Source organism: Myripristis murdjan, chromosome 13 (genome assembly GCF_902150065.1).
Source record: "Myripristis murdjan chromosome 13, fMyrMur1.1, whole genome shotgun sequence".
Taxonomy (NCBI): Eukaryota; Metazoa; Chordata; class Actinopteri; order Holocentriformes; family Holocentridae; genus Myripristis; species Myripristis murdjan.
In genome coordinates, this window is record NC_043992.1 from 36211953 (window position 1) to 36228540 (window position 16588).

Consider the following 16588-nt stretch of genomic DNA (forward strand, 5'->3'; position numbering starts at 1 on the left):
AAAAATGTGGTCTAAGTGTTGAAAAAAAAAAAGGGAATAATATCAGCGAGTTCACCTGACAATGACAACCATTACATTATGTGCTTATTCCACATTAGGTCTGGGAATATGTATATATCTTATTGAGACTGTGATATGAAACTGGATATCATTTGGGATTTCAGATATTGCATGTTGTGATATAGCATAAGTGATGCCTTTTCCTGGTTTTAAAGGCTGCATTACAGCACAGAAATACAATTCATGCAACTTATTAGGCCGTCCTCGCTGTTTTATCATCTGTCTGTGCATGATTGGTCATCATATACACATTAATGATGATTATTTCGCAAAAATATCTTGTATTTAATATCTTCATGAGAGTTCCAACAGCAATTCCGTTATCATCACACTACCAATCTTGAGGTATTTGGTCAAAAATATCATGATATTTGATTTTGTTCATGTCACATTTGGCAGAATGCACCTTTAAAAGCTGTTGAACCTTGTACTCTCTTCCTTTCATAACTGCATGGAAAAAGATGACACCCAACAAAGATATTGTTTGAATAAAGTGATTGTTTTTTTTTTCTTTTTCTTTTTTTCTTTCTTTCTTTTTTTTCTTTTTTTTTTTTTTTACCTCGTGCAGATTTGAAATGAGCTGCTTTTTATTTCAGTAGATTTTTACAGCAGTGGTTAAAATAGCAGCAAAGTGACTACTTCCACTTGAGTCTTCAGCAGAACTACAGTAAAACAGCCTTGCAAACAGCCTACAAGGGCTCGCATCTGCCTACAAGTGCAGGCTGCTGTTCCTGTGACGCTGCAGCCGCGGCTCTGCTGTCATCTTAAAGTTACACTGCGTGTGTGTGTGCCTGTGTGTGTGTGTGTGTGAGCGCCGAGCGGTGAGCCCCTTTCACCTGACCCGCCGGACACAGGGCGCATTGTGATGGGACGGGCCCGGCAGAGAGGTGCCTGATTCGCTGTTGTCTCCGGATACTAAAAGCACACACACGCACACACACACTCCCTTCATGTCACTGTCATTCCGTCCCTGGCATCAGCAGTCGGTGCTCGATTGGTTTCGACTGGAGAAACCATGGCAGACCGAGAGGATAATGTTACAATTCCTGAGTTGAACTCCCTTCTCCAAATGGATCCCTACCTCAAACCCTACGAGAAGGACTTCAAGCGGAGGTAAAAAACACCACTAACAGGCTCAAACGCCGGTTTTCCGCGGAGCTCGCCGCCTCAAGTTAACCCCAGAGAGTGAGTGTGTGTGTGTGCGTGTGTCAGAACGCTGACATGAACGCGTTTGGCTGCAAATACACACCAAACAGATTAAAAGATATCCGGAGCACAACACGCAGTCGCTTTCTAAATTCAGGCTTGACATTTAATTTGCGCGGACGTCGCAGGAAAGGTTGAACAGGCGAGCTGCGCTTTCCCCCCTCTTGCTTTTTTTTTTTTTTTTTTTTGGGTTTTGCCTCGCAGATCGCAGGTCTCCTAGTTAATAAGCGGGTAAAATGCAGGATGCACAGCTAAGTGAAAATAAATCAGCAGCTACCAGAGGTGTGCTGTTTTCTTGTCGAAGCAGGCAGAGCGCCGTGGCCCGACTTCCTTCCTATTGTTTGACAGTTGAGGAGGAGGCATGTGTTTTCAGGTCAGCTGACGCCCACGTTGAAACGCGAGGAGGCGCTTGCAGGGACGGGCTGCAGGACTCTCACTCCCCTCCATTGTTGTTTCCAGAAAGTTGGCCCCCCTTGCAGGCTCCGATGCATCACTTTATTTTGGCACGGGCCCTCATGATAAGCATTGTCACATGAGTTTTCAATTCACGGTTATTGTCCGCTCTTATCTGGCCATCAGCAGCCTTAAACATTTTTTTTTTTGCAGAGTGATATTAAACTCTGGATTTGGGGCACACAGTTGATTAGTTGTTTGTTTTTTTTAGTTGCGTGAAAATCTCTGCTATTCAGAAAGCCCGTCAGACATTAATTGACTTTGTGCACTACTCATTCTGCAGGACTCTTTCCATTTGGCCTCCCTACAAATTAATTATGGGGGTGGGAATCTAAAGGACAGTTTTTCTGTATGGGTGTGTGGCACAGAGTGATGGGTGCTCAGTGTGTGTGGGCTAGTGCATTTATTTATCTGGGATCTTTCCAACACCCCCCTCCCCTCCCAACTCATACACACACACCACCACCACCACCACCCCTACCCGGCCCAGCAGCTGCCAATGCAGAGATAGTATCAAACTACTCATAGTTTCCATGATTTTCAGAGTTTTGCATGATGTATTTCTCTGAATCCCACCGATTCATTCTTGCACAAACTTTATCTCTCGTGCTACACGATCACAGAGACTCTGCTGGAAAAAATAAACACTTTGATATTGATGCGGGGTGATGTTAAAGAGCTGAACCCCTGTCTTACATCATGGTCAGTGGTGGTCTATTACCTTCTCCACCAAAATGTGTCTTGAATGTGAAAATGACTGTTTTTATAACTGCCTATATAGTTTTACTGCCATTAGATAGATTCGGAGACACAGTCAGAGACCTGGGCTCACCAAACATAATCATTCATGCCTTCATTAACTTTAAAGGACCCAGGGGAGTTAAGACACACAGCACCCTTTATAGAATCAAACTGAACCAAAGTGAATTTATAAACACCAGTTTTGCTAATTAGTCAATTCAATAACCCTTGGGCCTATTTATTCTCCTTCATCACTCCTATCACCCAAAGGATCCCATAATAATTTACAATACAGTGACTAAAGAGTGAATATTTTGCTTTTTCAGAGCACTTAAACAGCAACATACAAGCTTTTAATGTGCATTTAAGTTCTGTGTGCGTGTTCAGACCTCTACAGTGCTGCAGCCAAGCATTATTGTAGGCCTCTCTTGTTTTCAGGGACAGCTAAAAAGAAGCCTCCAGTGCCCAGTCGTGGTGGATGTACTGACCTTTTGTTCACATTAATCTTAAACAGTAAATAGACAGTTCTTGAAAGTCAATAGACTGTGGGGACTTGTGTTGTTTTTTGTGGCTTAACCTGCTTGATGTTGTTACTCATGTGTTTCCAGTCTTTGTTTCGTGCTTTTTTGAAATCCTGCAATGTCTGGTTTTCACCTGATGAGCACGCTTTGTCCTTGGAGTGAAATGAAGGCGTCGATGTGCATTGCTTTTTGGAAATATGACTCATGATATAGGCCTACAGTCTCTAGAAGTGTATGAGTCAAGTTTTTCCCATGGTCTAGGGTTTAAAAAAAAAAGCAAACAAAAATCACAAATAAATTTTAATATTGAATCGCAATGCATATTGAGTGAGCACCCAGGTACCGTGACAGTATTGAATCGGGAAATAAGCTTTACACAGTTCTCCCAAAACACCATATGAATATTTACATTAGTCAGACTATTTTACCACATCTAAAACAATCAAACAATCAACCAAACGTCCTCTCAACCTTCCCCGTCTCCTCAGTCCATTTGGTTTGCCCCAGCGAGGCTGACTGAACACACCAGGGCTTTTTTTTTTTTTTTTTTTTTCAGCAACACTCTCAAGAGCGCACCTCCATGACAATTTTGATCCCAGGAAATCACCACAGAGAGAGGGAGAGTGATCAGAAACTCAAACAAAATAGAAACCGTGGCAAACAAAACCGTCTCCAGAAAAATACGTCCCACTCATGCATCATTTAGCTAAAATAGGATCCATGTTTAGCAGCTTAACATTTTAAAATGAGTCACTAAACAAACAAGTGAACTTAATATGAGTTTTTTTGTTTTTTTTTTTGAGTGCATGTATGTAATTGGGAGTGTGTCTGCAGGAACTGTGCACCTGTGCCTGCAGCTCCCTCACAGCCACGTGTAGCTCCATAATTACACAGAAACTAACTTTTAAATATTACTGGCAATAATGATGATAAGGATTCACTAGTCTATTTTCTAAATCCAATGGCACCGACCTGTGTAGGCATACAGATGGAGAGTGTAATTCCTCTGCTTAATGCAGCCGCTCCCATCAACAACTCCCATCGAATTAGCCATAGAAGTTTTTTTTTTTTTTTAATCATCGTGATACTCTCTCTCTCTCTTTTTTTTTTTTTTTTTTAACTTAAAAGCACCCAGCGATCATGATCTACAGTTCACATTTCTCCCGTATCTGTTCATTGTCAGGTAGTACCAGGAACAAGACATTAAAACTCTGCTTAAGGGTGAGATGGTTTTATTCATTTTTATTACCGTGTCAGATCGTGTGTCTAATATGGCAGGTAAGGGACCACCTGCTTTGTATTTGAAGCATGTGGGCAGGGGCTGCAGCCTTAGCAGGGAGATGAGCGTGTCAGCTCCATCTCAGACACAGCTTGGGATCGCCAGGCTTCACCGAGCCCAAGACGTGTCTCAAACACCTGTCTCGCTGATGAAAGTTGCACATAAATTATTTTACATATAGCAGAACCGCTGTGTGAAGGTTAATTCTTGATCAACCCCCGGCGTTCTAAGCCCCAGAGTCCAAACACCATATCATGAACAACAGGCATAGAAATCAAGAGCCTTCTCAGGCTGTGGCACCACGCTGAGTCCTCTTGCTGAGCAGCGCAGTGCTAAGAATTCAGCTGGCTTATCAGAAAGAGACCTATGACCACGCTGACTGATTCTTTAGATTTCAACACCATGTCATGGCTCAAGGCTGCCCACATCTCAGTTTGCTGAACTTTGATTCAGAGCAAATACATTCAGCAAATGCACGGTACATAGAGCACCCCTTATTATTCCAGCATGTGTTTTTGTCATTTTCTCTCTCTAATTAGTTGCCCCATGCTTCAAGGTAACCCTCATTGCATTTTCCCCAGAATAGGCTGTTGTCAAATTGATTGTGAAAGCAACCACTGATGCTGCATGCATTTTACAACCCCAGTGAGCAGCTCTCTGTCGACATGCTTCATTATTTACCTTTCCCGTTGCGTAACGCACAAGTCCACAGAAGGTGCTGCTAAGACTTTGCAGCTAGTGGCGCCGTGTTTCTCCTAAATTGGACCAAATGAAAGCAGGAAGCATTGGGTTTACTGTTTGTTAAAACAGCAGTTATTGCAAAGAGTGGAGACTGTCATCACAGCAAATTTCCAAGTAAAAAGTGAAGCAGTAATACATGAGGGCATTCTTTACTGTGATTATGCTTATGGCAATGCAGTATTTGTGAAGCACAGCAGAGCGTTGAGTTTGATGTGATGATTACCAGTGCATGTATACTGGCTGAAAAGTAATGTAAATTAAAAAATACAAGAAAAAAAGGAGAACAAAACACGAAACAACAAAGATCACTGAGTAGAGCTAATTATTTGGCAGGGCATGGAGTTCGGAATGACAAATGGTGCACCACGCTGGAAATATTAATTAGGCTGGAACACATCTGATACCAACAAGATGTGTTATATGAAACTGTCTGCCATATAATAGCGACAGAAAGCCTCACACAGGATCTTTACATGCCTTGTGGTAGTGTTTATTTTTCCTGTCACCTTGCTTGAGGGTCACCAAAAGGTATTAAGTTAAGCAAGAAATTTTAGCCTTCATCAATCAACCTCTCTGAACATACTCAGCTACGTCTTTGGCCTCATTACAGCACTTAAGTCAAATAAGGACATTAATAACATTATTTGAAAGTCACCTTGCTGCCGGGCTGTAGATCCCCTTAAGGCCAGCTGAGATCAGTGTTTCTCCAGTCTATCTAGGACTGTACTGACACCTCTGTGCTTCAGAAAAAAATGCACATGTTTCCTCAGCTGTTGCTATCAGTCTGCCAACAGAACAGACCAGCACAATCACTCTATATTTAGATGCCTGATTGTCCAACAACGTGTGCATGAGCAGATGTCAGAGTTCACCCTCTCAGTAGCAAGAATTTAGCAAGGGAATATTAATTACTGACATCTAAATTTGGACTTCAGCTTCATCGAAATGACAGCCCGATATTAAAGTGAGAGTTGAGATCAGGTTTTATATTTATTTATTATTATTATTTTTTCAAGTTGGCTTCATTGTAACACCTTGCAGGCCCTCTCCTGTCCAGTTAATCTGCCTTAGCACAGCTTTATTCTTTATTCTTCATTTAGATCTTCCAGAAAGTGGTCGCTAATCTTCCTGGGGTCCACGCAAAAACAGCAGTAATAAAAACAAGCAACAATTAAACTCACAGATTAGATTTTTACAAATTGAGCCATATTACAGGGATGGTGCAGCGGTGTCAGGGTTAAGGAGAGGAAGCGATTATGAGAGCAAGTGAATCCAACTTTTTGATTTTGCATCCAGCATCAGGTTTGGTAATGACTTAGAGGAAATTAATTGCCTCTTTACAGGCACTTTGAATGTCTGAGATGTGCGATCTGGTCTCACTCCTTTTTTTGTAAACACAAGAGGAACCAGAGTGCAGATAATATATCTAAAAACGAGACAAAAAGAAGTGAAACGTAAAGATCAGTAAATACATATGAAACAAAACTAGTAGCCTACAATGGGAACAAAAAGGAAATAGTCAAATATGCAACGACAACAAGCAAAACATAAAAACAAGCAAAAATCTGAGACAGAACAACCACAATAATGTCTGTGAGAAATTCATCAGTTTTTGTTTCAGTGACTCTTTAAAGGAAAATCGAGTTTTGGCCCGTCTGATATTGATTGGGAGCATATTTCAAGTAGAAGAAGCTCTATGACAGGTCTCATCATACAATTAGTTATTATGCCCATGACAGCTAATAGGCTTTGACAGCTGTGCGTCACTGTTTGTCGTGTGCATGTGCTTCTGTTTCTCCTGATCACCATAGTCAATTTTAGTCTCTCGCTGCGTTTAAAAGGTTGGCTGCTGATCGTCATTGATCTGCAGCTGGATTACGTGACGCAGGTGCCATTCAGCCCAGCGTGTCGCCGCGGTATCTTAAAGGATAATGTCTTAAGTGTGGTATATGACAGTTTAATCGATACCTGTGAAGGTGAAGATGAACCGAACCCAGAGATTATAGAATCAAGGCTGCAATCTGTGACTCTCATCTGTAATCTGATGCTGATTAACTGACAGTGAACAGAGGCCAGGACAGCGCTCTTGTGTAATGTCTAGCTGCAGGGAGTTTGCGTGTTTAGCTGTGTGTTATACCAATGTAAAATTAACTTCACCAGGACATGGAATAATGCGGAAAAAAAAATAAATAAATAAAAATCGGTGTTATGTTCCTTTAAGAAGGTTCACCAAGTGGTTGCTCAATCTCTTAATCCCTCTCTTTCAGAAAATGTAGGCCCGTATCAGCCATGTAATTAGTGTGCTTGCTTCAGCAGCAACAGCTGTGTTGATATTTCAATTAATTTATTAGCCAGTTATTAGAAAAAAAGATGCGTATTTGTGAAGTACTGATGACTTGCGTTGAATACCAATCAAAAAAAAAAAAAAACGTAAGGTATCACTTTTACCTTCAGCTGCTGACTTCCATGACTTCTGTGCTCTCTGAACGTCACATCTCAGCAATCGTATCACAGGAAATATCTGCTGCAGTCGTTTTTACCACTTCGTTGCATCATCCACGTACACTGAACTCATAATCAGGAAATTTCCGACAGCTCATGGTAGCAGCATTAGTTTCATGAAGTGTTGCTCCTCAAATCCAAATTTAAACTCTCTACTGGCTGATTATCATACTTGCATTTTTTTTTCTCCAAGCTTCAGATAAGATAGGTTCAGTCAATTATCATTAACGTGATACTGATGATATTTTATTTTATGTTTATTATATTTGGGCCACAAACACATGTTGTGGGCTAACTCTTTTTTTTTTTTTTCTATTTCCGTTTTGGATTGTGTGGGCTAATGCATGAGTTAATCCATGCAATTTTAGCTCCACGGGGCTAATATTGGCTTGAATGCATGAGCTGTTTAAAATGCATTCATCAGACAGCCACCAGAGAAGCTGATGACCTTTGGAGACCACAGTTTTAAAGTGGAGGGCAGAGATGCAGCAGTCTTGAATGGAGCCCCTACCAGCTCTGCTATTCATTAAGAGTCATGTGCTTTCTCTAATGGCTTCAGAGAGCACCAAACACAGCACAAATTTTGAATCAAGCTTCAGAGATTTGGCTGGATTCTTGATGCCGAGAGGAGGGGGGGGGGAGAGAAAAACAGGAAGAAATTCACTGGTGCTAATGGGCAAAAGAGTTGCAATATGTGACTTTGGAGACTTTTTTGTGGTGGCCAAATGTGCAGAGCTTTGCCAGATATTTTGGCTTTTGGTTCAGTGAAGATTTCATAACTGACAAAATGAGCCATATTACAGGGATGGTGCAGCGGTGTCAGGGTTAAGGAGAGGAAGCGTGTCAACCTGATCAAAAGCAAATTTGTAGGTAAATGTATAAAAGGACAAAGGAAGATGCTGGCAGCTATAGTCGTTTCCTTTTGATTATGGTAAGCAAGTGAATCCAACTTTTGATTTTGCATTTGGCCTCAAGTTTGGTAATGACTTAGAGGAAATTAATTGCATCTTTACAGGCACTTTGAATGTCTGAGATATGTGTTCTGGTCTCATTTCCTTTTCATAAACACAAGTGGGACTAGAGTGCAGAGATAGCACAAAGAATATTGCACACATACAGGATCCTGCCCAGCTATTCCCCCCAGTCCAACGCACAGAAACTCATTTGTTATAATCATAGGCATGACTTTCATGCCTATTAATACTCAGGCAGTCAGGATCTGTCCTTAAGTGAATCCTCCTTTTGTCCTTCCTTTCAGAGTATCCGTGAAATGGCAACGAAGTGGCAAAAGGGGGCATGTTGCAGCGTCGGGTTTGACTTTAAAAGTTTACATTTGGCAAGCGCTGTCTGCATCCACTGAGCTCAACACAGGGAGCAGCTGCTGAGAAATCGCGCTGTTACTTCAGCCCATCATCACTAGCCCCAGGGCATTCACAGGCCAGCCTGAGCTTGGCTTCAGGGCTGTAGGGGAGAGAGTGCACTTAACTCAGCTGGCTGAAAGAGGCTCTCTGTACCAGGGGGAATCTGATATGGACACCAGCTGGCTGCAGGAACTTAAGTGAGATAAATTGCAAAGTAGTTAGTCTACCCTCCCCAAGTTGAAAGTAACAGACAGAGGTTTATCTCTCAGGATATGCCTGTAGTCACACATTCTGGGGGGAATGAGGCAGTTAAAGGTTTGCATACTCAGGTAGGACCTGACAGAGATAAAGGCAGCGTGGAGGCATTAAGATGCCACTCCTGCTCTGTGTATGTTGTTGTGACATTATGGAAATGCATTGTACACCTGTACAATAAGTGCAAACAACAGAGCACTCCCAGAACCACAGTAAACATTTGCAGAGGCATGTCGCTGTTGTTGGATGAAAACCTTGTGTCTCCAAAATGTCCTCATTTCAGAAGGTCTCCAGCTTGTCATTCATGCAGTTTTGATTTAATCAAATAGATCATTGTGGGTTGAGAGGTTTTCATCAAACAGTGATCATATACTATCTAGGTGCAGATTAAAATCCCCTGGTTAATTAAAACACAGTAAAATCTGCCTTGTATGTTTAAGTCCCCCTCATGTTTAAATACAATAGGATGCAAAAGAAAAGGTTATTTAGCCAGTGAAGAATACATAATGCTATTGCACACTGATTTTTAGTGATATGATCCTGGCAGGGTAATTCACACCTATCAAGCAGTATTATAAAATATTTGATGTATTAATTATGTCAAGATGTCTGTATCCAGTAATTGTATTCAAGGAAAAAACAAACCTACAACAGTGTTGAAAGAGAAAAAAAAAATGCTGGTGACATTCCAAGCATTTCTGGACCCATTTGTTATTTGGTGGCATAATTTTCTTATTGCTGCAGATAACTGCCAGATGTAGGCAATGTGACAAGATATTTCAAGTGAAGCTATAATGGAACTGATAGCTGATTTTTTTTTTTTTTTTTTTTTTTTGCGGCTATCTAAAACATCAACAGTAAATGTCAGATTTTGGTGTCAGCAGCTCAAAATCAAAGAGCAAGGGCCTCTGTCTGTGCTTGCTATTTTGCAGTGACATTCAGTAATCATGCAGGAGAAATCCATCGTAGTAAAATGCAGAGATATCATTTTCTGTACCGACAATAAGCCTCAGCTGTTGACAATGCTATGCAGCCGTAAGCCGCGCTGTGCTTTAAATACATGGCGCCACTCTTACTTTGCTCACCTGGAAAAGCTCTCACTCAGCTGTAGCTATTGTTCCCTCTACCTGCACTTTAAACGCACTGCTAAATGGAGCAGGGTCCCACCCTAATGCTTGGGGTTGTTAAATGGCATTCTGGGAAATTGTAGAAAATCACAAACTTGAGTAAAAGTAGATTATCTTCTTTGAACGTGTATGTTTATTTGCCCTCTGGTTTGCAGGTATGGGCTGCTGCAGAAGCAGCTCTTCCTGCTCGAAGAGGCGGAGGGAGGCTTCGACCAGTTCACGCGCAGCTACAGGACCTTCGGGGTGCAGCGACAGCCTGACAACAGCCTGTTCTTTCAAGAGTGGGCTCCGGCTGCTGAGGCCCTCTTCCTCACCGGTGACTTCAGTGAGTAGTCTGCGCGCAGCCTGACGAGAGCTTGCACCTCCTGAGCAGCGAATCAGAAGCTGTGTTTACATGGACCCTAATGTTCCACTAACAGTCAGAATAATAGCTCAATCAGAATGAAAATTCCTCATGCACTGCAAAACCTCAAAATCTTACCAAGATTATTTGTCTTATTTCAAGTAAAAAATGTCTTATTACTAGTCAAAATATCTCATTACACTTGAAATAAGACATGATCACCTCAGAAGTAACTTGTTTTTAGACAACTGTCTCTTGTATCAAGTGAAAATTTGCTTGAAACAAGTGAAAATTTGCTTGTTTCATTGGCAAAATTTGTTTCTTGTTTCTAGCTAATTTTCACTTATTTCAAGTGAATTTTCACTTTTTCCACTGGCAAATTTTGCCAATGAAACAAGCAAATTATCTCTTGTTTCAAGTTAATTTTCACTTGAAACAAGTGAAAATTGTCTAAAAACAATTTACCTCTGAGGTGATCATGTCTAAGTGTAATGAGATATTTTGACCAGAAATAAGACATTTTTGACTTGAAATAAGACAAATAATCTTGGTGAGATTTTGCGTTTTTGCAGTGTGTAAGCACCTCAGTCGGAAGAGACCGGCCCGATCTGGCCTCATCAGAAGGAGCCTTTGATTCTCTGCTCAACAGGAAAATATTAGCGCTTAATTACCACATAAATGCTTAATGTGATATCTTCTCCTGGGTTTTAATAAATATAATGATTCTGCACGTGTTTTCCCAACACGGGTGTAACACTGGGTGATGTGACGAGTTTCCAGGAGGGACAGAAACACGGCAGCATAGCAAAACACTACTGGTCCTTTTTTTGTTGTAAAGATGAAATCTTTAACTGACAAGTGTTTGGGAAAAAATGAACAATGCTGGAATCCACTGAATCATCATCCAAATCAAAAACCACTGGAAACATTTGAAGGCTGGCTATTGTGAGGCCAAAAGTCACGGAATGGGAGAGTGAACATTGGAGAACATGACTAATCCTGTATTGTATTTATATTTTCGGCAGATGAGATGCTTCCCAGCAGGCGGAACCACATGCGCATGTCCAAAGAGTTATATTCTGATTAAAAGTTGTGGGGTATAGAAACGCACATCTTATTGGATCACTTTATTTAGCGTCCATGTAAACAGTTAAGCTGGAATCTCTGATCAGAATGATTTCAGTCGGGGTGAAGAAATATGGTCCATGTGACCGCTGGTAATGAAATGACCCACTAGTGTGATCACTGATCTTTGTCTTACTTTGTATAACCTGTTATCTGTTATGTCTCTGTACTCGCCTTCATTTGGTTTTGTGATCATGTTAATGTGCAATTTAAAAAAATATATGTATTATTATTATCCAGATGTGCCTAAATTGTTTTGAGAGCTCTATTCCACTACATGGACAAAAGTATTAGGCCACCTTCACATCATACCCACAGGAGCTTTTCTGACATCCCATTCTAAACCCATAGGCATTAATATGGCGTCGGTCCCACCTTTGCAGCTAGAACAGCTTCCACTCCTCTGGGAGGCTTTCTGCAAGATTCCTAGAAGAGTCCAGTGGCGGCGTGCTTTACACCACTCCATCTGATGCTTGGCGTTGTGCTCGGTGATGTAAGGCCTGCATGTGGCTGCTCAGCCATGGAAACCCATGTCATGAAGCTCCTGGTGCACAGCTTTAGGTCAGCAGAGCGTCGGCCACTTTTACGCACTATGAGCCTCGGCACTCGGCGACCCCGCCCTGTAACTTTACGTGGTGCTGCCCCCTGCTTGGCTGAGTCACTGTGGTTCCTAAACGCTTCCACTTTGCAATAATTCCACTTACAGCTGAATTTGAGGAAATTTCACAAATTGACTTGTTGCAGTAGCAGCACCCAATTACATTACTATTACAGCAGCACGCTGGAACCCAGTGAGCTCTTTAGAATGAGCCGTTCTTTCACAAATGTTTGTAAAGGCAGACCACATGGCTAGCTGCTGGATTTTATACACCTGTGGCAATGGGACTGAATGAAACACCTGAATTCAATGATTAAGTGGTGCGGTCCAATACTTTTGACCATGCAGTGTAGATATATTCTAGGAAGGCCAATCATTGCCTGAAACTCATCACTTAGAATCTCCAAAATTTTTAATCTCCCGTCTGTTTATTTATTTATTTAGTCAATCAGGTTACCTGCCACTCCTCAGAAAGGACCATAAATTATTAAAGATTTTCACTATCAGTTTATGAGAGTGGGTGTCACTGTTTGTTCAATATGTATCTCTTAGCTCTTAATTTGCTATACCATCACAGAATCAGGATACTTAATTTGTTTTGTGAAGGCTGGAGTCACTGTATTTTTGTCAAAAGGTACAGCACTTTGACATATGAAAGTATGCTTCACGCCAGTTCTTTTATAGCAATCAAATAATAATAAAAAATCAGCTTAACTAAAAAGGGGAAAACACCTAAAAAGAGACTCAACATGATATTATCTTCACTGTTGGGACCAAAAGGAAAAAGAGATTTCAATGCAAACAGAAAAGTTGCATATCTTCATGGTGGATTAAATAAGATATTTGACATTTCTGCTCGCTTGAACACAAAAGGGGCCAAAAATTGAGAAAAGCGGAGCGAACTGTGGTAAAAGAGTATCACGCCTTTTGATCAACCAACCTGGGAGTAGGAAATGTGGAAAATATTGATTACACAGGATAAATTTGCATACTGAGTTTTTTTTTTTTTCTCTTTTTTTTTAATGCAGAGTGTTTGTTAATATTTTAGTAACTAGTTATTTCATCATCGCCTGCAAAGTTGTTGAGAGAGTGCAACCTTTCTGTTTGCACTGAAATCTCATTTCCCAGCAGTTCTAACTTTGAAGGTAATTTCAGGTTATCAAGTGTTTTTTTTTAATGCTACTTTCCTTTAATATAGGCTGTGAAACCGAAGCCTAATTTGTTTAGTTTTATCATGATTAACAAGCAGCCCCTTGACCATGTGTGTATAGACTGTGCAGTAAATCAAGCCCAGTTTTATGTGTTTTTTTTTTTTCTTTTTTCTGTCTTTTGACTCATTTATTAAGTCATAGAAGAAGGATATGAAGGACGGGGAACGAATACAGACTCACCAACACAAAACTCCTGTTTGCTATGCCATGGCACATCGCAGCCACTTACCTCTGTGCTATGGCTGTTCCAAACAGACAACCTGCTTCCCAATGATAAAAGAACGCAAATGCTAATAGTAATACCCTCAGATTGATTCTGTGTACCAAACCAGAGATCTGTCAATTTGTTTATTGTCCCCCTACATTTTTGTGCTAGTTAGTTCTGTTGCCGCCGTTCCTCCTTTCCATATTTCCCCTTTCCTTTTCCTTTCTAATTATCTTCCCAGGACCTTGGGCAGCAGCTCAATTCCAACATTCAATTCTGCGAGAGATTACATTTTGACACGGCTCAGTCATATTATTTGATTTCAATTTCATAGTAAATGTTGAAACAGCCCAGCAGCCCTAGTCATGAATATGGTGCAGGTTGGATGCATAATGCACTTTTTTTTTTTTCCTGAGGATTTTAAGCAAAGGGAGATAAATAAATTGTGGAAAAAATACAACTTGGCCTGCCCGTGAAAGGTGTTGGTATTGTGCCCGGTCACTTCTGGTGCAACTCTGGTCATTCATTTTCTACCCTGCCTTTGTTTTTGCTCATGAATAGCAAGCAGATATGGATTGCTGCATAATAAACACAGCCAACTAAATTGACACGCCAAGATTGTCTTTTTAAAATAAATGATTTGTGTCATAATGTATCCCTGTCAGTCAATGACAGTTGGTAATGTGGCATCAGCAGGTTATGAATGTGACGCCTCTTTGTTGTTGCCTCTGCGATATAATGAAATATTTTCAGTGAGCAGTGAAGTGGTATTTTATCAGGTTTTTTTTGATGATTAAACCTGCAGGTTTACACACCGTGGCAAAGTCACAGGATGCAAGAGAGCAGTGCAGAGTACAGGAATAAAGAAGAGGGTCCAAAGGAGAGGGAGTGAGCGTGAGCGAGACAAACTGTGCAAAGAGTGTGTGTCGAAGTCAGAAAAACAGAGAGGCCTCAGAAAGTGAAGGCAGAGCTTCAGTAGAAGATCAATGAAGATATTAAAAAGCTCTGTTTGCATGGAGCTGGTGTCGGGCGCCATGCAAAGTGGTAACACATAATAAGGCAGAACACAATATCTTGTATTTTCAATCAGTAATAACTAAATAAATAAACGCCGAATGTCATTCTTCTGCCGCGCAGTAAAGTGCACCTCTGGTATGTTTGAGTGATGATTTTCAGTAAGCACATTAAAACTGAACCCAGTGACTTAACACATTAGTGGCCCCAACTGATAGCGAGAGATGAACTGAAAATTTGAACTCCAGTACCCAGAAATTATGTAACATGACATCGGTGGGTACAAAGCACACTCATGTTTACCTTCCTAACCTACTCATGATTGCTTCATACCAAAGAGATGAGAGAAAATATATATATATATATATATTTCATGCTGGTGAGATCTGATACCGGGTCTAGACGGAGACGGTTTGTTTTTCACTGTTTCAGACGTGATTTGTCGCCTCCGGTGGGCGGAGAAATGTCCGCACAGCAAATCGAACATCATGTGGTCAAGTAGGACAAACCTACAGGCTCTCAGCTTCTCTCCAGTATAAGACCACTGGCTCACATGTAGGCTTGCAAAGGGGCAGAACATTTCCAGAAACCTTCCAGACACTTTCCATGGGTAGTTAAGATGGGGAATTTTTGGAAATATTCCAATCTGCAAACTTTTCATGGGAATTACTGGGAATATATGGAAATTAACAGGAATTAAGTGGACATTTGGGATAATTTATACAAACTGTGTCATATGTCAAAACAAAATCTTTATATTTATGTTTGCATAAGTAGTAGTTGTGTGCAAACTAACTAAAAGACTAATTCAAATTTAAACATTTGTAATGAGATGGAGGAATGCACAGTCCAGGGTAAAAATTCAACTGAATTTGCATTAAATCTGGTTGTTTTAACCAAGATAATGCTGCAAGATGCTTTTTTTTTTTTTTTTTTTTTTTTAAACTACATGTAAGTTCCCTGTTACAGGAGATCCTCCAAATTTGGAAATTTCCAGTTTACCCCCTTTAATTCCCATGAAAAGTTTCCAACTTTGAAAATTCCTGGAATTTTGCAACCCTACTCACATGGCAGAGCGTGCGCCACCTATCGTTAAAGGGCCATACCAGTGATTTTGCATGTCTGGTGTAATATCTTCAAAATGTATATACTTCATATTTCTTCTAATCTGTTCCTTAATCCAGTGGTCATATTTTAGAGCTTGGATATCATTTTGCTTACCTTTTATCCAGCCATTGGTTTCCATTCATTCCACTACGATATGAAAATTAATTTTCAGAGACATCAAACTGTACTCACCCCTGTACTCCATCACCATAATAAAGTCGTCCACATCAGTTTCCCTAAAAGCAGCAGCACTGTTGTGTTTTAATGACTTCAGTTGGGGGGAAGTGAAATGGTCTCTCTGATGGAAAATAATCCCTGGGGAGACGTTCAGTTCTGTCATGTATCTGTGTGTGTGTGTGTGTGTGTGTGTGTGTGTCATGGAATTCTTTAATAACAGACAACAGTCAAAGTAATCTTTCTTAGCGCTTTAATGTTGCAGTATGGAAAAAGCATTACACCAACAATGTCAGAGTTGCTAGTGTAGACGAATTCAACAAACGTGGGGAAAGTCCCCCCTTCTTCATACCTCCTGGTTACATATCATTTGGCTGCATTAAATTGTGAATGGTGAGGACTGTTGCCGGGCAGAAAACAAGGCCCTGGTGTCTCCTTATTAGGTCATTAGATACAGAGTGGTGAGTGTAATTGGTTAAAAAGAACTCTTTAACTCTAGCCCTTAAGCAAGGACCGCAGAACGGTGCAGCCTGGGAGTGTGTCTCCTTCCTGATCACCAGCACAC

At 40.8% G+C, this 16588-nt stretch overlaps 1 protein-coding gene across 1 annotated transcript in view; it reads left to right on the forward strand.

Moving 5' to 3' along the window:
- The first annotated feature begins 1075 nt into the window (after positions 1-1075).
- LOC115370258 (1,4-alpha-glucan-branching enzyme-like) overlaps positions 1076-16588 on the forward strand; it is a 94466-nt gene continuing 78953 nt past the window's right edge. The window contains exons 1-2 of the mRNA XM_030067194.1: positions 1076-1173; positions 10402-10571. Coding sequence (XP_029923054.1) covers positions 1076-1173; positions 10402-10571 — 268 coding nt within the window. The remainder of the gene's footprint in view (positions 1174-10401; positions 10572-16588) is intronic.